At 29.8% G+C, this 24,674-nt stretch overlaps 2 protein-coding genes across 2 annotated transcripts in view; both read left to right on the top strand.

Annotated features, from left to right (window-relative positions):
- LOC122271476 (agrin) overlaps nt 1-24,674 on the top strand; it is a 405,090-nt gene that overhangs the window by 19,934 nt on the left and 360,482 nt on the right. The gene's annotated exons all lie outside the window — the stretch shown is intronic.
- LOC147807392 (uncharacterized) lies at nt 17,445-18,783 on the top strand. Its single transcript, XM_087168483.1, has one exon. The coding sequence runs from the start codon at nt 17,807-17,809 to the stop codon at nt 18,566-18,568; it is 762 nt and encodes a 253-aa protein (XP_087024609.1). The 5' UTR covers nt 17,445-17,806; the 3' UTR covers nt 18,569-18,783.

Here is a 24,674-nt window from a genome sequence, read left to right on the forward strand (position 1 = left end):
AATGGAGCTAACCCGCATTTACGTCCCACGGTTATCACCACCTCCCAGGGTTAGCCTGACGGCAAGGGGACTCTAAACCATGATCCGTTTACCACTGAGGATATTTCACGTCAGTACTGTGGTAAGTGCAAGCTGGATGCGCAATTCGTATTGATTGGGATTCAAACCCGGTTCGCTTTATTGGAAGGCGAACGCTCTATCCCCTGAGCCATCGCAGCTCTGAGAATACATATGTAACTGAGCAATTTTTAAGATTGCTCAGTTGCATATGTATTTCTAAGACTGACCCATTTTTGAGATTGCTTTCTGTTTACAAAAGCTTATTGTGAATTTGTGAATGGGCTAAGCAGTTATTGAATACTTTGTTGCGGATGATTAATGTGACTGAAATTTTTTTTGCATTATTTTAGTGAATGATTTTCTTTTTTGCGCATTTTTATAGAAGGACGAAATTTTAAACAAAAAGCAGCAGATGGTTGAAATTTTAAACAAATTGTGTAGTTTATAGGGAAATCAAAGTTATGAAATTTCAGACCATGCTAATAAAAATTATCTAAGTTGAAAGTGACTTAAGACTGATAAGCGAAAAAATATATCTGTTCACAAAGCTTATAGTTGACAATTCTTTAAATCCTAACAATTTCTGTCGTTCCAGCGCGAAAGAATAGTTACTTTTTATCTTATTAAAAGAGGCAGTTTATTACTTCGAGCATAATTTTTTTTCAATTTTATAAATATAATTCTTGATTCTTAAGACAGTGATTCGGTTTGTATAAATAACTACTTTTCTAAGGTTACAAATCCGATTTCAAACATTTAATTATAAGAAGAATTTCGTTTTTTAAAAGAACTTAAAGGTGCTTTTTTATTAGGCGTTTTTAAAAAGTGCTTAATTTTCCCTTTTTGAAAATATTTTTTTTCTTTACCATGTCGATTATCGCCACGCATAATGCAAAAACGTTGTTCTTACATTGTTCTACAAATGTTTTCACAATTCATTTAACCATGATCCATTCCGTCGTTCCGTAGCATATGAAAGCTCCATTCATTTTACATGTTTGATGAAACACTCGCGGGTCAGCATGTGCGTATAGTAAGCTGGTTTCAGTGGGAATTATTCTTACACTCTCATGTGCGACTCCGCTGCAATTAGCAAGAGATTATCAATTTTAGGCTTCCTTTTTCACCCTCTCAAATCGAACCGAATAAACTATCTATCTTTTTATGGTGGCTAATGTAGTCAAGAAAAGAGTTCTTTGTCAGAAACTAGTTATTTTATCACGATCATGCAAAGTCTTCGAAAATTATTTTGCATTTTACTAATGGATATAGTGCTTAAAAATATTTTTATTGCTTAAAAACTACTGAAAAGGTACTTATTTTTTGTTGAAAGATTTCGCTACGCACCCTGTTATAAAAGTATGATTCTATTGAAATCTTAACTTTCCGGATGGTGACCCAAAAGTAAAATCAGCGGAGGTGAATCAACGCCAACTTGGCGAAATTTGTATTAATAATGACTCTATTTTGAAAGAATTTATTCCATTAAAAGTTTTCTGAGGAATTTTTAAATCTGATTTTATCGTTTCGCGACAAAGGATACAAATGGTTAAGTATCTTCACAACTATATTTTATGATCATTGTTAGTGTTCAAGTGAATCCAGTGGAAACAAACGTGACAAAATTAAAAATAATAAGAAACTAATTGAATAATTAATAAGAAAATAATTGAAATAGAAATGTTATGATACGAGTTCTTAGAAGAAAGTTTCGTATGAATAAATTGAAGAAAATCTTCTGTATATTCAAAAATTCTTTTCGCTTTTAGAGTTCGATGATTGCAATTGTATAGCGTTTGCAGTGGTATATTTTATTGTTTAATGAGTTCTTATTGCCATAATGGAAAAATGCCAACTGTAACACGGAAACGAAAAATTAAAAAAATTAATAGATTCTTATTAATTGTATACAATATTTTTTCATAATAGTTTACCCCATTATAAAAATTCAGGTTTTTTTTCTTATTTAACGACAAAAATTACTACCTGTTAACCATTTTCAGCACTATCTTTCATCTAGATTTAGGTAATTGAGCTCTTAGCGCTAAGTTGAATTTCTAGCTCTTGAGTTTTTATTTGAGTTATTGAGATTTTAGAGTTCATTTTTAAGCGAAAAAATGTTCATTAACACAAAAACTTCAAACTAAAATTTAAAAAAATAATAATAATCATCTTAGAAATCTACTCTCTAAAAGAATTTATCCCATTAGAATTGTTCTTCTTAGATCCTAAGTCCCATTTTTTAGAGACAGAAAATACTACTACCTAAATCCCATAATAGTCTGTCAAAAACAAACGCAACGGTTGAGACTTATTAAACATTTAAAGCTTCCCGAAGTGCGAAAAGACTCAGGATTTAATAATTAATCAGGAAGCAAAAGCTCGAAACGCATTACCACTTACAACCAAGTAAACCATGTCCTCACGAAACGCTTAGAATTGCATTTTTCATTTCATGAAAATATTCAGTCTCTCTCTCTCAAGTTCCCATTAACAGCGACGTCGAAGTCTACTCCACAGGTATTTGGACAACCTGCCGAGAGGCGTCGCTTCAGGCAGTTCAGGGCCCGCTCTTCTTCAGAAAACAACGATCAGCAATTGTGAACGTTTCCTCATTGCCTGTTAGGTTGGCTTCCCAGCAGGAACTCCCTATGATTCCCTTCATTTGATCACGTGAGAAATGTGACGGCTGTACACGCGGATTGAAGATAAATCAACTTGAATAGTGCCCCGAATTAATCAGCGTCGTGTTGTACCAAGTCATTACGAACGCTTAATTTTAGTAACTGATTAAATGAAAGTTTAAATACTATAATTATATAATATCAGTCATTTTTAATTATGAAATTTAGATTTTTTTTTATTGTTTAATATAAGTAAAAAAAAAAATTCAATAATATTTATACTCATTTAAGAAATAATATCGATTCTTATTTAATCGTTAAAATTCATATTACAGACCATTTTGAAAATTGAAATACGTAAAATCGTATAATTTTAATATTTGAGGTATAATTATACAAAATTAATTTCGATATTGAGATGTTTTAGATTTATCGAAAGTGTGCAGCTAGTTATGAGTGGGAGTAATAAATAAATATAGATATTTAAAGTTCACATTACTTTTTAATTTAATCGAGGTGCTCATATCCATTAAAATAAATATTTTTCAGGTATAAGTGCATCCTATTTAATGGTGCTGTTTTATTGCCAAAATTAGAAAATCTTCAAGGAAATTAGAGCATCTTCACTGCTTTGCTCTGATGCTAACAAAGCTCAATGAAATCGAGAACTATAGATAAATAATCGTCTAACTTTATACACTTTTGCTTATTATCAGTAATGTAATAGTAACAAAAGAAAGTGGTTAAAAAGGAAGTGGTAAAAAATGATGCATCCGCACCATTATAAAATCCAAACCCATAATGGGAACTATGTTATCAATACCCGTAGTGCTCCGATGCCAGTGCCAGAAAATTGGCATCCAGCTAAAGAAGTGACAGTGCCAATGACAACGAGAATGACAAGATGGAGACATAATCATTTGTTGATTGTTTTAGTTGCTTTGGCGACACTAATGCTTATTCTGGCGTTGATTTCAGGAACAGTTCTTTATTATCACTGTAAGTAAATAGCGTTTTATTTTATTATTTATTTAATAACAATTGTAATATTCAGTTGGATATAGAATCTCCTATTATGATTTAGTTATCAAAGTTATTCAATTAACAATTGACAGTCTCTGGCTAAATTATTAGACGGTTTGTACTTGTTTATCTTCGTGTATAAATTAGTTAACATTGTTATGCAAGACGTTAAAAAAATAATATATTAATGCTAATAGGAAGTATATCGAAATATCTTGAATTAAATCCCATTACATGAGTGTTTAAATACGAAAGTATTGAATATAAGCCCGTGCGAAACATGTCATTATTAAAGCATTACTGTGCGTCTTATAACTTCATCTAATTATTATAATATACTAATATAATACCTGATTTAGTAAGTATTCCATATTTATGAAATATATCATCTAATTTTTCCGATTGTCAAATTTATATTATGTATCGTCAAATTTATATTATGTATCGTCAAATTTAGCCAATTGATACACTAACGTAAGCAAGTGCAAACCAGTTTCCGTCGGTGTAAAAACAATACATCCGTATAGAGTATCACCTGATAATTAAGATATTACATAGAATCTTAGAGCGCGTCTAATAATTTCACCAGGGACTGTAATGAGTTCGATTATCAAAAATATCCAATTAGCTTTTAAATCTAATTGTAATATATTTCATTCTGCTTAGTCTTGCAGAATGATAAATATGAAAAAAGTGACTGAAAACAGATGAATCTTATATGTTTTTTAATCATTATTTATGGTAAAAGCAGTACATATATTTTCTGAATTTTAAACTTTATTTTAACGTTGATGTTGCTATTTCTCTTGAGACGTTGCAGTGTTTTAGCATAAATATAATTGTTTGAGTGTAGTAATCGTTGTTTCAGTATCATTGTTTCAGTGTAGCTATCATTGTCTTAGGGTTGTTAGTATTTCTTCAGTAGAAATATAATAGTCTCAGTTAAGATACCATTGCAACATAGCTATCTTTGCAAATAACATTGTACAAAAATATAGATTGCGCTCTTCTTTCCTCGTACGCATAAGACCAGCATCACCAATAAATTCCTTACAACAATATGAACTTTTGAAATGTAATTTGTTATCGACAGAAAACTTCTTAACTCTTTAACAGGGTCTTTAACGTAGCTTTTTTAAAAAGTGCTTAAAGGCGCTTATTTTTGATTTACGTTTTTTAAAAATCCCCTAAAAGTTACTTTTTTTATTCGGGGGTTGTAAAAAGTGCTTAGTTTTCTATCTTTTAGATTTTAGATCTAGAGATATAGATTTAGATTAGATCTTTTAGATCAAGAGATTTTTTTCTTTGTCGTTTTAAATTACAAAAAAAATGCATGATATTCTCAATTTACTCTGCAATATTTATCAGAACTAGTTATTTTTATCATGATTATGTAAAGTTTTTGAAAATATTTTTGAATTTTATTGATTTTATGTTTATAAATGAACAACTATAAACCATAGAAAATAACTTTAATGACTGCACAGATAATAATTATGATTTTATTTTGGAAAATTATCAAAAATATTTTTCGAGTTCTCCAAAATTATTCAAAGGGTGCTAATTTTTTGTTGAAATATCTGGTTACTCACCCTATTCAATTGCTTTAAGCCAAATGCAATAGGAACCTTTTTCCCTTTAAAATAAACTCATATACTGTTGCTCCGTGTCTGCATTTACTAAGAACTTCGGAATGTATAATGGTTGTTGTACATTTAAGTCCTTTCCTAGACATTTTTTTTCATTTCATTATTTTAAATTCGCGCAATGCAAGTTTCGCACCGAAAGTTAAACGCTTTGCAATCTTACTGGAAACCCTGCATTGAATCTTACCCTTATATGTTTTCATTCACCATTACCATTCAAACTCAAAACTCGACCCCTTTTTATTTCCATAAAAAAGGAGACTAGGGTTCTATACTAAATAATTAGGATTATGCAGTACCCTATAAGATTTGTATATTATTTCAACGTTTACCGAGAAAGCCAAAACTACCAGAATGTGATAAACCTTTGCTTTTGACTCTATGGGAACGATAAGGAGTTCGACATATTTTACCCAAGTGTTATGTTAATGATTTTGAATATCCTTTAGATATGGTTTTATAACACAAGGTAAGAACGGTAAAATTTGGTTATTTTATCGTGATACCTCATTACAGGGCATTAAAACAATTTATTCTGTTAAATTTACTTTTCAATTTTGTATTTTTAATAAATGAGTGGTAATAAGGGCTATGATTTTGGAAACCAAAGTTTCCATTAAAATTTTACCGTATGAACCGAAAAATGATTAAAGAAATGGTTTAAACACCATATATATATATATATATATATATATATATATATATATATATATATATATATATATATATATATATATATATATATATATATATATATATATATATATATAGCACAATAAATAAATACAAAAGGTATAAAAAGAAAAAAAACTAAAAAAATTAAGAAAGTCAATAACTACCATTTTTTTTCCAACTGAAATGATGCCATTGCCAAACAGTTACGGTGATATTACCAGAATTTTTTTCTCCTTGTAAATAGTGTTGTTTTTACATAGATTCAGTTTAGTTAAACGAAAAATCATTGCTTCACTTTCGTTATTATTGTTTCAGTGTAAATATCATTGTTTTTAAGAAGATTTAGGTACAAATTATCGAAAGTGACGTCGTATGAAATTATTGTGTTTCTGCCCTTTCAGTGAGTTTGTACCGGAGCTTTGTCCTGCATAACCTGACTGCGTTCTTGGGTACCCACCTAGACATTTTCAGTATTATTTAATAGAAAGCTGTTGTAGAAGTGCATTTCTGGTAGGTGCGTAATTGATAATTCGTATAGTAATAGCACTTAGGGGGCTTAAAAGATCAACAATAAAATGTAAACTCAATTTTTAGATGGTTAAAAAGTTAAAAAAAAATTGCAAATAACATTTATAAATGCTATGGGAATATAAACTTAAGTTAAACTTAACATTCATAAACGCTAGTTTTATACAGTAAGAAAATTCAACCAAAGCAAAAAATTTAAGATTAAATCAAATATTTTAGTAAGTTACTGGGTTAATAGTTATTAAAAATTTTATACGTGAAGCAACATACACTACTTTGAGATTAAGAGTGCGTGAACGCTATTTGATATTAACAGAATGTAGGCTAAACTAACCAGTGAAGGAACACTTAAGCTTCGCTTGCCTTTTAAAAAAATCATATTAATTTCAAAATTCGTAATTTTAGTTAAATGACAGTGTCAACATATTTGTTACTAATTGCAAATTGTGAAAAAAAAATTGTAGTGAACTTACATAATATTATTTTAAAGTTTTGGAGGTTCCAATAACAAGTAGTAAGAAGACCCAGTGAAGGAACAGCTCTTACCAGTGAATGAACACCCAGTAAAGGAACACTTAATTTTGGTTATTTTTTAATGCTCTTTATTAATTTATAAGCCATACAAATATTTAAAAACAAGCCTATTCTTGAAATTATAACATATGAATACTTGGAAAATGTTAACTTTTTTTTGTAATCATGAATTGAAAATTAAAGTGTCAACATATTAACACATCCTGTTCATTCACTGGGAAATCTATGCCCAGTAAAGGAACATGCCTGTTCCCTCACTGGTTAGAAGTTGTTTTTCATATTTTTAACATACTTTTGATGCGGAACATCACTAAAGGTACAAGAAAATTAAAGTTTATCTTTTATTTTTATTAACTTAGAAAAAAATCCCAGTAAAGGAACACTTGTTCCTTCACTGGTTTTTCATCGTTTGGTGATCCAGTGAATAAACACCCCCTTATCTCAGTACTTTATTGTGCTATGATGCTTAAAAAATAAATCGTAACTTCAATAACTATATTTTGAATTCTTCTTTTCACAGTGAGAAAAATAAAACTATTACATGCAAGTAATTCCACTTCAAACATATAAATACAAACACTCACCATATAATTTTTTCAAAGAAACAAGGTGTTGCAGGAATAAAAACAAATTCAAAAAGTTTTCCAGAAAAGTCTATTTGACCAGATAATCCAAAACATTGCGTGATGAATTCCTATTGTTTGGCAGTAAGCTATTGTTACCAATCAATCAAAAGAAAAACTTTCAAATTCTTATTTTTAATCAATATATATGAAATGTTCCGTCACTGGGTAGTGTTCCTTCACTGGTTGGTTTACCCTATACATAATTAGCAAATTTATTATGTGAATAGGATAAATTGGAGTTCAATTTTTTTTTTAAATTTAATTTTATGACATCGCACAATTTATTATTTATTATGTTATTTCTTGTTTGAATTCATTATATGATATTTGTATTCTGCTTCATAATCCTTGACAAAAATCATTAAATCATGAAACATGCTTCGCATTTTTTTATAGATTTTTATTACATTTTTGGGAAAATAGAAATACTTTAAAAATCTTTATATCTGTATACAGCAGTTACACGCGTGAGACTGCAATGCATTTCTCAACAGTGCCAGCATCTATTGATTTGACAAAACAAGTTCTGCCGATTGCATAGGGCAACATGTTCTGACCGTTTCTAGAGTAACTTAATTCATTTGTAAAGCAATTATAAGTCTGTTTGAGTCATGAGATAATCATTTAATTCAAACTGCTGAATTGGAACTCTAACAAATTTACGTTTTAGGTCAAATCCTTTTAAATAGATTTTTGTAGCTCATTTTTTGTAATGTATAAAATAAGCAATTTTTTTTATTTGACTACAGGAATCTCCATTTACCAATCCCCGTATCTGCTTCTTTTTATTTTTTTTTCTATAAAAAAAATCTATATTTTTTCAGGAAAACAAAGATCGCTTTGTTAATAAACTATACAATTTTAAAGTTTTGTTATTACGTTGAATGCCATGCTAATTTTACATGGCTCGCCGGTCTGGCCAAACGGTAAATAACTACAAAATAAATTTGCAAATATAAGACAGATTTTGCTAGTTTTTTAAAAGGTTTAGCATGACATAACTAAAAAAAGTGGTGAATTATATAAACCTACTATTTGTTTAGAAATAATGGTGGATAAAAATCTTTTAATTTGAATTTATTAAACCAAGATTAACAATTAATAAATTACCACTTGAAAATATTTATTCGCTGTCTGGAGCAAGTTGGCATCTCTGTGTATATAAATAAAACTATTTTTGCGTGTTCCATATTGCATTAATTTCTTCAAACCATTTTAGTAACGATAATGATATAAGAAAATTAAAAATTTACTCGAATTATGTGTTTCTAATAATCTTGGCTCCACCGGTCACCGATGACCACAGTGGATCTACGAACAAACTCAGTGCCGGTCACCGGTGACCCCTATGGCATTCAACGTGTTAATATGAGAATTGTATAGCAAAATGAAGGATTATCTGGTAGAAAGAGTTTACTGTATATGAGAAAGCGTAATTTTTTTTTTAAAAATGTGGAACAATAGGAAGAAATAAAAGTGAAGTAATTTTAATCTAAAAAAAACGCTAAGTTTCTTAATACAACAATTTGGAATTTAAAAAAAAAAAAACTCTTCTTAAATTCATAAACTTAAATGTATTTAACATTTCATATTTCAACTATTTAGTTCCTAGCTCTGCAGCAATTTTTCCTTCAAGGTTACCAGTCAATAATTCTCGAACAAATTAGCGAATATTTTTTTTCCATCGTACTCTCCATCTATTTTTTTACACACTATTGTAATTTCAAGATACTAAGTTTTAAGTCTTATTGTTTTTGCGCAGTACGTAACGTGAAGTGTAACGTAAAGTAACGTAACGTAACGGTGGTATCTCTATATCTTAATGTACAGTGCAAAGTTTGCTTGTTTGAAAAAGTAAATAAAGTTAATAGAGTTCGTTTCAAGACAAAAAATATTATTTCAAGAAAGTTACTAACTGTTTGTAACACTTAAACAATCGTCCCTATTTAATGGTATAACGAATAACGTAATATTTTATTTACAGAAATAAAATTTATTGAAAATTAAGTTTCTGCTTTAACAATTGGTATCTCTAATCTTTATATATCTCTCTGGTTCTGTAATTTCACACTGTTTCTCAAAAGCATAGAGTGAAAGTACAAAAATTCCTCTACAAGCAATAAACAATTAGGAAATTAATCAGTTTATTCACTAAAAATAATAAGTTGCTATTTTAAATATTGAGAAAGTACTAATAGCTTTCTTCATAGTTTGGAATAAGAGAAAAAAGAACAAGCAAGACTTTTGATTTTTATTTATTTATTTCGAATTCAAATAGTTGCATATCAATGGGACACTAATAGTTCTAATTATTACTAGTAATTAATTAAGGAGAATAACATTAGAGAGATTTCTATTTTGGACATGGGTCTTCATGCGTGTAAAACATGAACAACTAAACAGGACTTCAAAAGCATTGTTTATTAAAATAGCAACTCAAAATTCGTGCTAACGTAAATAGGCATTATCTTGGAATCGGTGTTTTTAAAAATAAAATTATTTGTACTCATTTGTTAATTTTTTTAATAAAAACAACAGTAGTTAGAAAACGGAATCGTATAATCGATACGGAATCGGTATTCATTTTCCTTAAAAATGTGTCCATTTTCCTTAACACACATTTTGAGTTGCGTCCATTTTTTCAAAAATGGATTTCAAATTATAATCATTTTCTGCCTGCACGCATTTCGACTTTTGTTTAAGTTGTATCTACTAATTTTTAAAATACGCATTTAATTAATAAGATATATTATTGTTTTTTAAAACTCGCCGGTTCGGCCATGTCCATTTTCATCTTTACATATTTTGCGCTATGTTTGAGATATGCTGATTTTTAAAGTATGCATTTATAGCCATGTTTAATTTTTCGCATTTTTTGATATTTTCAGTTCTTAAACCTGCATTCAAGTACATTTTCTTCAACATATAATTTGATCTACACATGAGTCATGTCCATATGTGCAAAACTAATGCGTTTAATCGCTAATACAAAAATATACACTTTTATATAATAATAGCTAGGATGATTTCAAAAACGCGCATTTAGAGCTATGTTTCTTTTCTTTCTCACGCATTCTGAGCATTGATTGAGATGTGCTCATTTGTATAAAAATACCCATCAAAAGAAAGCCATGTTTGATTTTTACGCTCTCTCTCTCAGACGGAGTTTATAAGAAAAACAATTTTTAAAACAAAACCAAGTTTCACCGGTTTCCAAAACCAAGTCCAAGTTTCAAGAATGAAACTGGTATCTACCACTGCAAAAATACAATTAAAATTCACTTGTATATAAGCCATGTTAACTCAATTCTATGTTAGGGTGCCTTTTCATAGATGAAGGTTGACATTGTCGATTACTGCTATACCGACATTGGTGACTTTCGGACAAGATGTTAACACACCTACCTTGATAGAAACTCCCACTTCGATTTGAATAAGCCTACTTCGATGAATGGTCCACATTGGACAGTTGACTTATTACTTGTGACTGAGACATTATACACCTCTTCGCGCTGTTGCTATTCAGTCTCGATTTGTCGGCCTGTATACACTAGACTACTAAAGGGAACGTAGGAGCGACCACGCCCGTGAACTTAATTCAGCTCTCACAATCAGCACTCAAAAGTACGGTGATTTTAATGCAACTCTCCCGGCTTCTCTCAAAACAGAAATGAATCAAGTAGTGGTATCCCGTTCATTGAATTCTATCAGAGATAATATTCTGGTGGAGGAGTGCTGTAGTGTATCTACCACTACAAAAATACAATTCCAATTCATTAGTATATAAGAAATGTCAACTCGATTCTATGGTGGGGTACCTTTTCATAGAAGAAGGTTGACGTAGTCGATATCTACTCTCCCCACACTGGTTTTAATTCTGCCTTCCTGAAACAGGTATTCCCTAATTCTTAATAATATTTTGATTTTTTTTCCTCACTCTGTTAATTTACGACCAAGGTGCTGTAAATCCTTTTCTTCAAAATGAATTCGTGAAGTATATAAAAAATGTGAATATGTAATGCCAGTTATAAGACTGCTTTTTACCGAAAAATACTTCTTAATCTTCAAACAAAGAGTTTTGTTTCCTTCTATCTTGAATATTAATTTGTAAGCCTTAATGCATATTTTAATTTGGTTATGTGTTTTTTTTATACGGATTAAAGAAATATATGTAGAGGAAGGGAATTTGTGAACATCCTGTATGACTAATAATAAAAACAAAACGAAAAAAGGGAAATTAAAAAAAATACTTTCAGAAAAAAAAGAATAAAATGTTTATCATACTCTGCGATCTACGGTCTCTTTCATATTTTGACTTGTGGCGAGGCCTTTAACGCGTTTTTTGCGAAACTGTTTTTAATAGTTTCATTTTATAACTGTCGTTGAACAGCAGACCCAATTTAGTTTTTAATAATAAGTATATTTCTGTTTGAATTAATTCAGTCCTGTTACACTCATAGAGGAAAAGATACCGATTTCAACTCATAGTGGTTGTCTTTTGCAATTCGGGAATTATGTATTTTTCTAAGAAAAAATTTAAAATTAAGCTATTAAAAGTAAGTAACTTAATAAAATATTATTAAATAATTTTAGGGGTATTGTATTTTAATCATATTTTGAACATTTTATATATAAGTGAAAAAGAGAGGTTTATTTTGGAAATAGGGAATTATGTATTCTTCTGAGGAAAAATTTAAAATTAAGCTACCAAAACTCATTTACTCAAAACAAAGTGTTCGAAAATAATTTTAGAGGGATTGCAAATTTTTACAAAACAAAGTTTATTTCAGTTTTCTTCCAATAAATTTCTTATTGAATACATTTTCCTGGAGAGTAGATGAAAAATATTATAATAAAAATATAGAGTACATTGATTTAATCAATAAAAATTTTCAGTGAGTATAATTTCATTGTTTAAGCACTAAAAGTAAAGCAAAATAGATACAAATTATTGCCCTTCCTAAAAATTCATACGAAATATCTGTATGGCATCTTTTGAAAACCTTATTACTAAGCAGAAATGTTCTTTAAAGTTTATTTTTTTTATTATTTATATTTTTTGAGTAATTTAGGATAAATTATAGCATATTTGTCAATTTTTTTAAATTAAAACGCTTTAATTATTAACATTGTGTTGTTGTTTCTTATGCCACTTGCAATACAAGCAAGCCTGCTTGGTGATACCAAAAGAATTTCAAACAGAGGGTGCGTTTCTCGTTTTTCAGTGGAGCCATCTCTGGCCAAGAATATGTCTTCAATCACACTCACGTCACAGCCCGTTTTACCGGCCGGAACCATTCATTCATCCACAGAGCGTAACTTAGACCTGAATCAGAAAACGATCCATCTCCAATGCAGAGTGATTGTTCTGATTCTGATTGATTTGGAGAATTGTTTTTTTTTATTTATTTACTTTTTGAGGCACACTTAAAATTGAAGTTTGTTTTAATGAAACGTAGCATTTCATTATTATTTCATTTTTAAATTTTTCTAAGTTTGAATTTTTATTTACTATAGTAAAAAAAAAACAATATTTTGTTTCAAAATGTATTAAAAGGCATCCAAATAAATCATTTACTTTAAAAATAATTCATACTATAGATAAAAATATGTCAGAGTCAATTGTAAATGGAATTCAGTTCCACGCATTTTACTTCGTGAAGTAATTTTTTCTCATTAACCAACTAATTAATGTTCTAAGACAATGCCATGAAATATTTTACATTTATCATTACATGACATTCTTGAGTCATAACTTAGCATTGCATTCATTACATTCCCATTTGTTGTATTCGTTAAATTTAATTAATTTAAACGGTCTCAGACTCATTTAACATCATTTTTGATTTTATTTACTGTTTTGAATTTTTAGATAATTAATACTAATAGCTTCTACAGTCTTCCATATATTAAATTAACCATTATTCCAATTTAAAAATATTTATGTTTTTAAATTTTACATTAGTTGAAAATATTAATATAAAATTGATGTCTTTCTATTTATTTTGTAAATAATAATTCTCAATTAAATTAGATATCAAATGATGTCAGCATTATTTGTTTCTAGACTTTAAAAGATTTTTAAATAAATTCCAAATTTTGTTATGAATTTTATTTTTTACAAAACGTGTATACAAAATTAAAAATATCAAGTTCCATGGAGAGACAACAAAGCTATGCAATTTAAATGTACTGTTCTGTAACAACTATCTGATTAAACTTAATGATTTGATTGGCTGTTGAAACTAGGAGGTGTTTATAACAATGAAATTTCAACTCGGCTTTGTTTGTTTTTGTTTTATTTGTTTTGTCTTACACAAGTTTCAATCTCATTTTCCTCAATATCGATTCATTAGATTTCAGCAGCGTTTTTGTTTCAGTGCCCCCCCCCATCCTTTCAATCCCTTAATTTGTAACCCCCTAATGCGTGAACTTTTTTCAAGGACTTTTTATTTGTGTTTATTAAGGGTGAACCATGTGGAACACCTTGAATAACGAAGAAAAAAAACAAAAATAAAAACAAAATTTTTTTTAAATTTGACGAATCACAATTCAGTAAACTGCTTTAAACATCATCAAAACATATTTAATTACAAAAGAAAATTCAAACGAGGTGAAAATCGAACAATCGAAACACATTCAAGTGCTATTTGGCAACCATTGTTAAAACTCGTTAATGAATTGTCAAATTTAAAAATTTTTTTGTTTGTTCTTATTCCCTTAATTATTAATTCATTCGCAACCATTAATGTGTACATTTTAAATTTCTTTTTCAACAGAGAATTTGAGACATATTTTTAAAGACCGTAACAGCTGTCTGAGACTAATTATTAAGAAAGTTATTAAAATAATTATCATTATATGGATAAATATATATAAAAATTATTTTTTAATTAAAACTTATTAATAAGCAAAAGTATTAATAAACGTAGCAAATTTTAGAAATATTTTAGTGGTTTGTTTTAATTGCGCTTTTAATTTTTCTCCCTTAAATATTAATTTATTTGCTTTTCTATTGTATTTCTTTATTTACTTACAGGTTTGACTGGAATTAAGTGTTACTTAGTTAGCTCAGTAGCCTTAATTATTAATTTTAAAATATATTTTGTAATATTTTTTTAAAAAAATAAATAACTAACACCTGTAAATGATTTCAACACTTGAAAAAATATTTAAATGAAATAATTCAGTTTCAATGTATATTTTAAAATGGGTATTATATATTTTAAAAGACAAACACATAAAGGGAAAATGTGAAGCTGCCAGTTTTCTGAATCTTTCGGGAGCCCTTCAAGTTTTGTGATATTCTCTAAAATTCCCCAACGTCCAATAAATCTCTAGAATGTCTTTAAAATTGAAAACTATTCTCTTATAAAAGATTCAGGCATAAAATGTATAAGCGGCCATGAAATTATTACAATTCTCGATTTAAATTAAAAATCCAACGTCTTTTAAAATACCATAATAGTTTTCTTTTAACGAGCAGTGGTGGCTCAGAGGATAGAGCTTTCGCCATCCAATGAGGTGAACCAGGTTCGAATCCCAGGCATGGCTGGTCGATATAAATTCCGTTCCCGGCTCACACCGACCAAAGTGCTGATGTAAATTATCTTCATGGGTCAGAGTCCTCTTGCAGTCAGGCTAACCGTAGAAGGTTCCGTGGTTTTCCTCTCCATATAGCGCAAATGCGGGTTAGTAGCATCGAAAAGTCTTCCACGAAAGCAAATTTCTCCTCATTCTTGTTCTAGAAGTTCCCTTGTCTTCTGGATTGGGTTCAAAATTACAAAGCTATGGAGTTAAACATCAGTAGTCGTAAACCAAAAATTAGATCGGCTATTCAAGACAGTTATAAAATAAAATAATTTACAACAAACAGTCATACAGTTACTAATTTAAAGTAGTATTGCTGTACAGTAAAAATATTGAATCATGTACTTTTTCATTAAAAGCTAAATTATTCATTAAAGTGATGTTTTTACATCAAAAGTCTAGAGCATTAAATAAATTTCAATATTTAATTATATTAAATAAACTCTTTAAAAAAATTGTGATATATTTTAAAATACTACAATAATTTCCTTTGAAATCTAAAATAGAATGAAAATATTGTATTATCTTTTTATACATTAAAAGAAATATTGTTTTTATTACATCCATAATAAAAGTAACGGTATAAATTTTAAGCTGGAATTTTATTTACTACTTTTTATTTAAAATTTTTCAGTCTTTAAAAATTCATAATAGTACCCTATACTAACTTAAATACAAAAAAAACAATGAATCAGTTACAAATGTATTAAAAGTAGCGTTGCTCCTTAAAGCTGCATTATAAATTTTTTAAATTTATTTTTTTTTATTTGAAGTATAATTTTATGGTATTTTTAAATTTTGATCATTTGCAGCTACAGATCGGTAGGTATATCAAATCTTCTGAGAACTGAATGTGGATAGTTAGTAAAGCTGACCACATAGTCACGATTACATCATTCTTCAGGAATTGTAGAACCTTAACCTTGTTCAAAAACTTTGCAAGGATAGTGTTTTTATTTTAAATAAACGTTTAACTCGTGAGCATTAACTGATCTTATTTATAGAGCAGGTACTCAGAATCAGACTTAAAAAATCCAAAGAAGCATTTAAATATATTGATCCAAAAGTCAAAATTCTTGATGGTCCCATCAAAAAATTTTGATGGTTTATATTAGCTTCAGTGCGATTCATGATGGTTCAGCATCATTTGATGGTCACCATTATCCAACATTTTCCATTACGGATGGTCCATGGTTTTAATATGCCTACAAACTTCTATCATTTTATTATCGAAAATGCTACATTAATACTATAATGGTTAACCATCAAAAGAAGTTTGACTCTCATGGGCCAACAATCCATGATGATTCGTGATGGTTCATGATAGTTCCAACTATACATTTCCATGATGGCTTAATGAGAATTTTTGTTAGTTCTCAGGAATATACCATCAGAACAATTTGGGTTTTTTATGTTTGAACATCGTAAATCAGTCTGAATTCCTACATTGGGAAGGTGGTTGTTCATGATCGTTCCAACATTTGATTTCTAAGATACTACGATGGAAATTTGTGATGGTTCAACATGAACAAACCGTCAAAACAAGTTACTATTCTTATGTAGGATCATCATAAATCAGTCTTACATTGAGGTGATGGTTACAATCACAAAATATAATGGTTCATCAAAAATTTTGACTTGTGTGTAGTATTGCGAGAAAGTACTAAAAGAGATTAATATGGAGCACAAGAACAGAAGAATTTTCTATGTCATAGTAAAATTGAACTTTTTAACGATACGAAAATCTGACAATCACTGGGCAACATCATTGCATACATAGTACTAATATTCATTCACACACTAATTTTTTTTTTTTTTAAAATATGATTACTTTATCTAGGTAATTATATTACAGATACTGTTTTACACTTTTCTTACGCAGTTATCACTGTGTAAGAGAAGTCCTTATTTCTTTTTTCACGTTTTCAAAAAAAAAAAAAAAAAAAAAAAATTATATCAAGCGTGTGTGTTGTTACAAGCTGAAAAACGTAAACGTACAAATTTCTGAATGGGAATATTCTCGCATGGACAAAGAAAAACTGAAGCAAATTGTGGTGTAAGTTGGGAAGAATTGAAATGTTAAAAACGAATAGGTCATTACAACAAATAAAGTGTGTGGTAATATGTTTTAATTATACTTGTGGTGATAGGTTCGACGCTCATCGTAAAATCAAGTTTATTTAATATTGTTATCTGTTTGTCTTTAATCAATTGTGTTTTTACTTATTTTTGAAGTGAACTGAAATAAGAGTTCTGACGTCATCATATTAGAATTGTATAAATACCAGCACGCACATGACAGCCTGTCAGTATTTCTCTCATCACCTGCTGTGATGATGCTTCTTGTAAATCAAACCAACTTGTATATAAATGTAAATATGTTTAATAAAATATTAGTATCTCAAAGGAGCTATCTTCGCTTACCTCAATGGTGACCCGGATGTCTGACGATACAAGCAACTTTCATTTTTCATCATCGAATTAAAAGGAAACTGCAACTATGGCGGAATCGTCTGCAGTAAAAATTCCCATCTTCAATATCTCTGATCCACACCTGTGGTTCCATATGGTCGAAGCAACTTTCCAGCTTGCGACACCGAAGCCGATTACGGAAAGCAAAACAAAGTTTAACTACTGCCTCGCCCATCTACCTCCTGAAGTAGCCGCAGTTGTAAGGGACGTCATTATAACTCCTGACGCAGAAGATCCTTTCAAAAAGCTGAAAGAAGAAATTATTGCACGCTGCGGGGAAACAAAGTCTCAGGAAATTCGACGTTTACTCTCCGGAGAGCAACTAGGAGATAGAAAGCCTAGTGAACTCTTGCGCACTATGCAGAGAAGAGCTGAATCCCACGAAATCTCAGATTCTCTACTTTTGGAACTATTTCTAAATCAGCTACCGCAGCATGTTCAGTCGATATTGGCCGCAATCCCTTCACTAAGTTCAACTAGAGCAGCAGAAATCGCTGATAAAGTAATGGAAGTGTCAACTTCAAGTGAAGTTAGCGAAGTTTCTTCAAACCAACAATGCACCTTTGAACTTTTAGAAGAAGTTAGAGCTCTACGAAAAGAAGTAGCTGCATTGCGGACACGCAGCAGGTCTCGCAACCGGAATTATGCACAGTTTCGTAATCGTCAAAGCCAATCCTCATCTCCACATCGAAACTCCAAACTGTGCTTCTATCATCGGAAATTTAAATCTGATGCTAGAAAGTGTGTCAAACCCTGCATCTACCAGAAAAACCAAGAAAGGCAAGAGTGAATGCGACTAACATCTTGCCTCCAACAAATTGTCGCCTTTTTGTTAGAGATAGACAAACTAACAAACAATTTCTAGTGGATACCGGAAGTGACTGCTCAATTATTCCAGCAAATAAAAAAGAAAAAACTCTTTCTCCTATTCAGACTTTTAAAGCTGCGAACAATACCATCATAAAAGTATACGGTAAGAAATTGTTAACTTTAGATTTCGGTCTTAGACGAAAGTTTAATTTTCCATTTTATATTTGTGATATAACTAATCATATTATAGGTGCAGATTTTTTATACTATTTTAACCTTAAACCTAATATTAGAAAACGTTGCTTAAATGATATTACTACTAATTTAAATTCTCATTGTATTTTTAAAAATTCTGACATTATTTCAATTAAAACTGTTCTTGGTGAAAATTATTATGAAAAATTGTTAAACGAATATCCTGAAATAACGAAACCTATTTGCTCAGACCAAATTGTTAAGCATAATGTTGTACATCATATAGAAACTTTTGGTTCACCAGTTTTTGCTAAAAATCGGCGTCTAGCGCCTGATAGGCTAAAAATAGCGAAAATGGAATTTCAACATATGTTAGATTTAGGCCACATGCGCCCATCCAAAAGTAATTTTTCATCACCTTTACATCTAGTTCCCAAGAAAAATAGTTTGGACTGGCGTCCAGTAGGTGATTATCGAGCTTTAAACGCTCAAACTGTTAAAGATAAATATCCAATTCCTAATATTATGGATTTTACTAGTGAACTACATGGAACTAAAATATTTTCTCACATTGATTTAATTCGAGCTTTCCATCAAATACCTATAGCCCATGAAGATGTACATAAAACTGCAATAATAACTCCTTTCGGATTATTCGAAAGTACTCGTATGCAATTCGGACTTTGCAATGCAGCCAGTACTTTCCAACGCTTTATTGACGAAGTAACTAGAGGCTTGGAAGGCGTTTACGCTTTCATAGATGATATATTAATAGCTTCCGAATCTCCCGAAGAGCATATAAAATATTTAAAATCACTTTTTGATAGACTGCAGTATTTTGGTTTAACAATAAATCCCTCTAAATGCTTATTTGGTCAGAATAGTTTACAATTTTTAGGCTTTAAAATTTCCGAAAAAGGTATTGAACCTTTAAATGATCGCGTTAATGCAATTCTAAATTTTCCAAAACCAAATACGATTACTCAATTACGTAGATTTCTAGGATTATTTAATTTTTATAGACGCTTTATTCCTAATGCAGCTCATATTTTATCACCTTTAACCAAGTTTTTAGAAGGACAACGAAATATTAAGAAATCTAACAAATCATCAAAAAAATCTGATTTACCGTTAATTTGGACCGATACTTCAAACAAATCTTTTTCTGATGCAAAACAAGCAATAGCCGATGCAACTCTATTAAAATATCCAAAACCTGGTGCTAATTTAAGTCTGTGGACTGACGCGTCTGATTTTGCAATCGGCAGTTCTTTAATGCAATATCAAAATAATGAGTGGGAACCAATTGCATTTTTCTCAACAAAATTAAATAAAAGTCAGCAAAATTGGTCAACATACGATCGCGAATTATTGGCAATATACGCGTCAATAAAAAAATTTCGTCACATGCTTGAAGGTAGAAGTTTTACTATTTTTACTGACCAAAAACCTCTAATATATGCGTTTAAACAAAAACCTGAAAAATGTTCCCCACGCCAATTCAGATATCTTGATTATATTTCTCAATTTTCAACTGATATTAAACATGTAAAAGGAAAATCTAATTCAGTTGCTGATACTCTATCGCGAATAGAAATAAATGCAATTTCAAAACCTCCATTAATAGACTTTAAAAAACTAGAACAGGAACAAAATGAAGATTCAGAATTAAAAGAAATATTAAATTCAAATAATTCATCTTTAAAATTAGAAAAACATTACTTTTCTTTGGAAGATGTTTAATATGTGATTTTTCAACTAAGTATCCAAGACCTTTTATTCCAAAATCATACAGGCAAATTATTTTTGATAATTTACATTATTTTTCTCATCCTGGAATATATTCAACTACGAATTTAATTTCTAAACGATTTGTGTGGCCCAACATGAAAGTGGATATTAAAAATAAAGTTCGTTCTTGTGAGAAATGTCAGCGAGCTAAGGTTTTTCAACACACTAAAGCTCCTTTTAGTACATTTGCTCAACCCGACGCAAGATTTTCCCATATCCATCTGGATTTTATTGGCCCACTTCCTATTTCTGAAGGTAAGCAATACTGCCTTACAATAATAGATAGATTCACGAGATGGCCAGAAGTTATCCCTACTACGGATATGACTGCCGAGACCACCGCAAAAGCACTTATTCACGGTTGGATCTCTAGATTTGGCACACCCGTTACTATAACTACCGATCAAGGCCGAAATTTTGAATCAACTCTTTTTCGAAATCTCACTAATATCTTAGGCAGTAACCACATCCATACTACTTCATATCACGCGCAAAGTAATGGAATGATAGAACGATTTCATAGACAGCTTAAAAGTTCTATAATAGCACAGGAAAATAATAAATGGACCGAAATTTTACCAATTGTTTTATTAGGTATTCGCACAGCTTTAAAAGCTGATATTAACGCAACTTGTGCACAACTTGTTTATGGTACTTCCTTACGTCTACCTTCGGATCTTTTAAACACAAATTCTTTATCTCCACCAGTAACAGAAAATTATGTCACAAATTTAATGGCCGCAATGAGAAAATTAAGTCCTGTACCAGCATCAGCACACAGTAAAAATAAGTTCTATATTAATCCTAATTTAAAATCTTGTTCTCATATATTTTTAAAAGTAGATAAAATTCGTCCTCCACTATCACCTGCATACACCGGACCACACCGGGTAATTGAACGTTCTGATAAAACATTTATTATTGATTTTCATGGTAAGAAAATAACTGTCTCAATAGATAGAATTAAACCAGCTTTTCAAATTTCTGAGAAATTAAAAATAAATAAAATTCCAATGGTCGAAAAGCAATTATCTCCAACAAAGGAAGAAAAGCAAATTGTTACAAAATCTGGTCGCCGTGTGCATTTCCCAAAATATTTTGTTAAAGAGTATGGAATATAAAAGCATCTAAATATTTTGTATCTATTAATTGTATTCCAATTTCCAAGTTAATTTTTTTTCCTAATTAAGACATATATTTCAATTTACTACTTTGTATTTTATGATTGTTTTTAAACAATCATTATTGGTATCGTGACTTTGTCACTGGGGGGATACTGTGTGGTGATAGGTTCGACGCTCATCGTAAAATCAAGTTTATTTAATATTGTTATCTGTTTGTCTTTAATCAATTGTGTTTTTACTTATTTTTGAAGTGAACTGAAATAAGAGTTCTGACGTCATCATATTAGAATTGTATAAATACCAGCACGCACATGACAGCCTGTCAGTATTTCTCTCATCACCTGCTGTGATGATGCTTCTTGTAAATCAAACCAACTTGTATATAAATGTAAATATGTTTAATAAAATATTAGTATCTCAAAGGAGCTATCTTCGCTTACCTCATACTTATGAAAGTTCATTAATAATTTAATAAATTTCTATTATTATTGTTATTCACTGAAAATTGAGTATTAGTTGTGCCGTTACGCTTTTTAAATATAATAAAAAGTCGTGCTCGAAGAGCACAAGAAAACGTTGATGACAGTTATGAAAAACATAACATTGAAAGAATGTGTAGGAAACGTGCCATCATGCAGGTTGGTTTTGTTTTGTTTCTCTAAGATTTATTTAAAATGAAATTTTTATTTCAGTAACTTATTATTTGAAAAGTAATTAGTTTAAAGGATTTCAAATTATCTAAATTCTTAAGATTTTCAAATGGGCTTAACTTAGTAAAGAGCGTAGCGAACAATTTTCAAAACATACCATATATATATATATATATATATATATATATATATATTATATATATATATATATATATATATATATATATATATATTATATATATATATATATATATATATATATATATATATATATATATATATATATATATATATATATATATATATATATATATATATTATATAATATATATGTATATATATATAATATATATATATATTATATGTTAGCCTTACCACTTCTGAGATTTGGAGGTGTACGTATATCCGTCATTAAACAACCGACTCAAAATTGGGTTTACGACTATTAATCTTCAACTCCGTGGCCTTGTAATTTTGAACCAATCCAGAAGACAAGGAAACTCCTAGATCAGTACCCCCCGAGGTATGATTTGTTATGGGTACATGGAGGACTTTGTGAATCGACAGATTTAACGTATATCAGTCACCATTTACTACACGGGGAGTCTTCGGGAGGCGGGGATCGAACACACGAGCTCTTGGACATGGGCTCTTGGACCCTAACAACCCGGCTATCCTGGCCCCTGGAGATGTATTTGAAATGTTTGCATAAGATAATGATTTTATATTTGCTTTCATTTAAATAATATTTGAGGGAAATTTTTAAAGTAAAAACTGATTGCGCATCGTTTCAAGGTTGGCAACTCTTGTCACTACGCCACCGTTACGTGTCACGTCTTTGCCTGTGATATTTGCATAGTTACACTGTTTTGTTCATCACTATGTCAATCTGTAAGAAAAAAATTTGTGGTGGTGAAATTTATCGAATGCTTGTTAAAGTTTACGGCGAAGGTGTCATGAATGATGCAAATGTACGTAAGTAGTGTAGGCTTCTTAATGAAGGAAGAACAAATGTTCATGTTGAAAAAACAATGTGGACGGCCTATTGGCGTAAATGGGAAGTACTGGATCATTCACCATACAACCTTGATTTAGCACCATCAGACTTTCAGCTGTAAGTTAAGGAATTTTCTTGGTGGAAAACGCTTGGAAGTATCGTGATTAAAAGAAACTGTTACAAACTGGTTTAATGGTTTAGTGGCAGGTTTCTTTGAGCTGCTGCCACAAAACTGGTACCACAACTTGAAAAATATTTTAATGGTGACTATGATAAAATAGAATAAATATTCTTATTTTAGTTTATCATGTAATTTACGTTCGTAAATTAAGTTTCTGTTACTCCATTGCTAAACAGTTCATACTTGAAAAACTTCTCAACTTAATGCATTTTACCCTCGTAAAATATATGAAAAGGCCAGATTTTAAATATCTTCTTTATAAGGAAAATGCTTTTAGCTTACATTTTTTCACAATCAAAACTGCATATAATTCCGGCAAGTTCATCTTTGTTGCTTATACGTATTTCGATATTCATTGTTGAGATATGCTTAAAAATTACTACATTTACTCTAAGGATCTTATAGTTGACTTAAGATTTTAAATTTAAAGTTTAATAATTAAAATTATAATTTGCGATTGTTTTTGCAGACAATATGCTTCAAAGATTCTGCTTTTAAACATTTTAGTCATCAAATTCGATTGAAATAGACAAAGCAACCGTAGTTTTGTTTTGTACAATAACAGGGTGCACAGAGTTTTTGAAAAGTGCTTAAAGGTACTTATTTTTGATTTGCGTTTTTTAAAAGCCTTTAAAGGTGCTTTTTTTATCCGGGGTTCGAAAAAAGTGCTTTATTTTCCCATTATTTAAAAGTTTTTTTTTTTTTTTTTATGTCGGGTCGATTGTCGTTCTAAATTACAAAAAATGCATGATTTTCAAGATTTTCTCTGCAGTATTTATTAGAAACTCGTTATTTTATCATGGCTATCTAATATTTTTTTTAATTTTATTGATTTTAATTTTATAAATTAAGAAATTTTGACAATAGTAAAAAATTCTTTTCATTACTGTTCAGATCCTAATAATGATTTTTTTTTGGGGAAATGATTAAAAATATTTTTTGAGTGCTTGAAAAGTGCCTAAAAGGTGCTTATTTTTTTATTGAGAAATCTGGCAACGCCCCCTGCATAAACAAAAAGCTTTTCTGAAGCAAATGTATACTAAAAAAACATACAAATTCAGTTAATTAATCAATCTTGTTCTTACAAATAAAAATAATTAATTTTAAGATTATAATAGAAATTACCACAAAATTAATTGTCTTAATTT

The sequence above is a fragment of the Parasteatoda tepidariorum genome, chromosome 7 (genome assembly GCF_982258835.1).
Source record: "Parasteatoda tepidariorum strain Cologne lab strain chromosome 7, Ptep-v5.0, whole genome shotgun sequence".
NCBI lineage: Eukaryota > Metazoa > Arthropoda > Arachnida > Araneae > Theridiidae > Parasteatoda > Parasteatoda tepidariorum.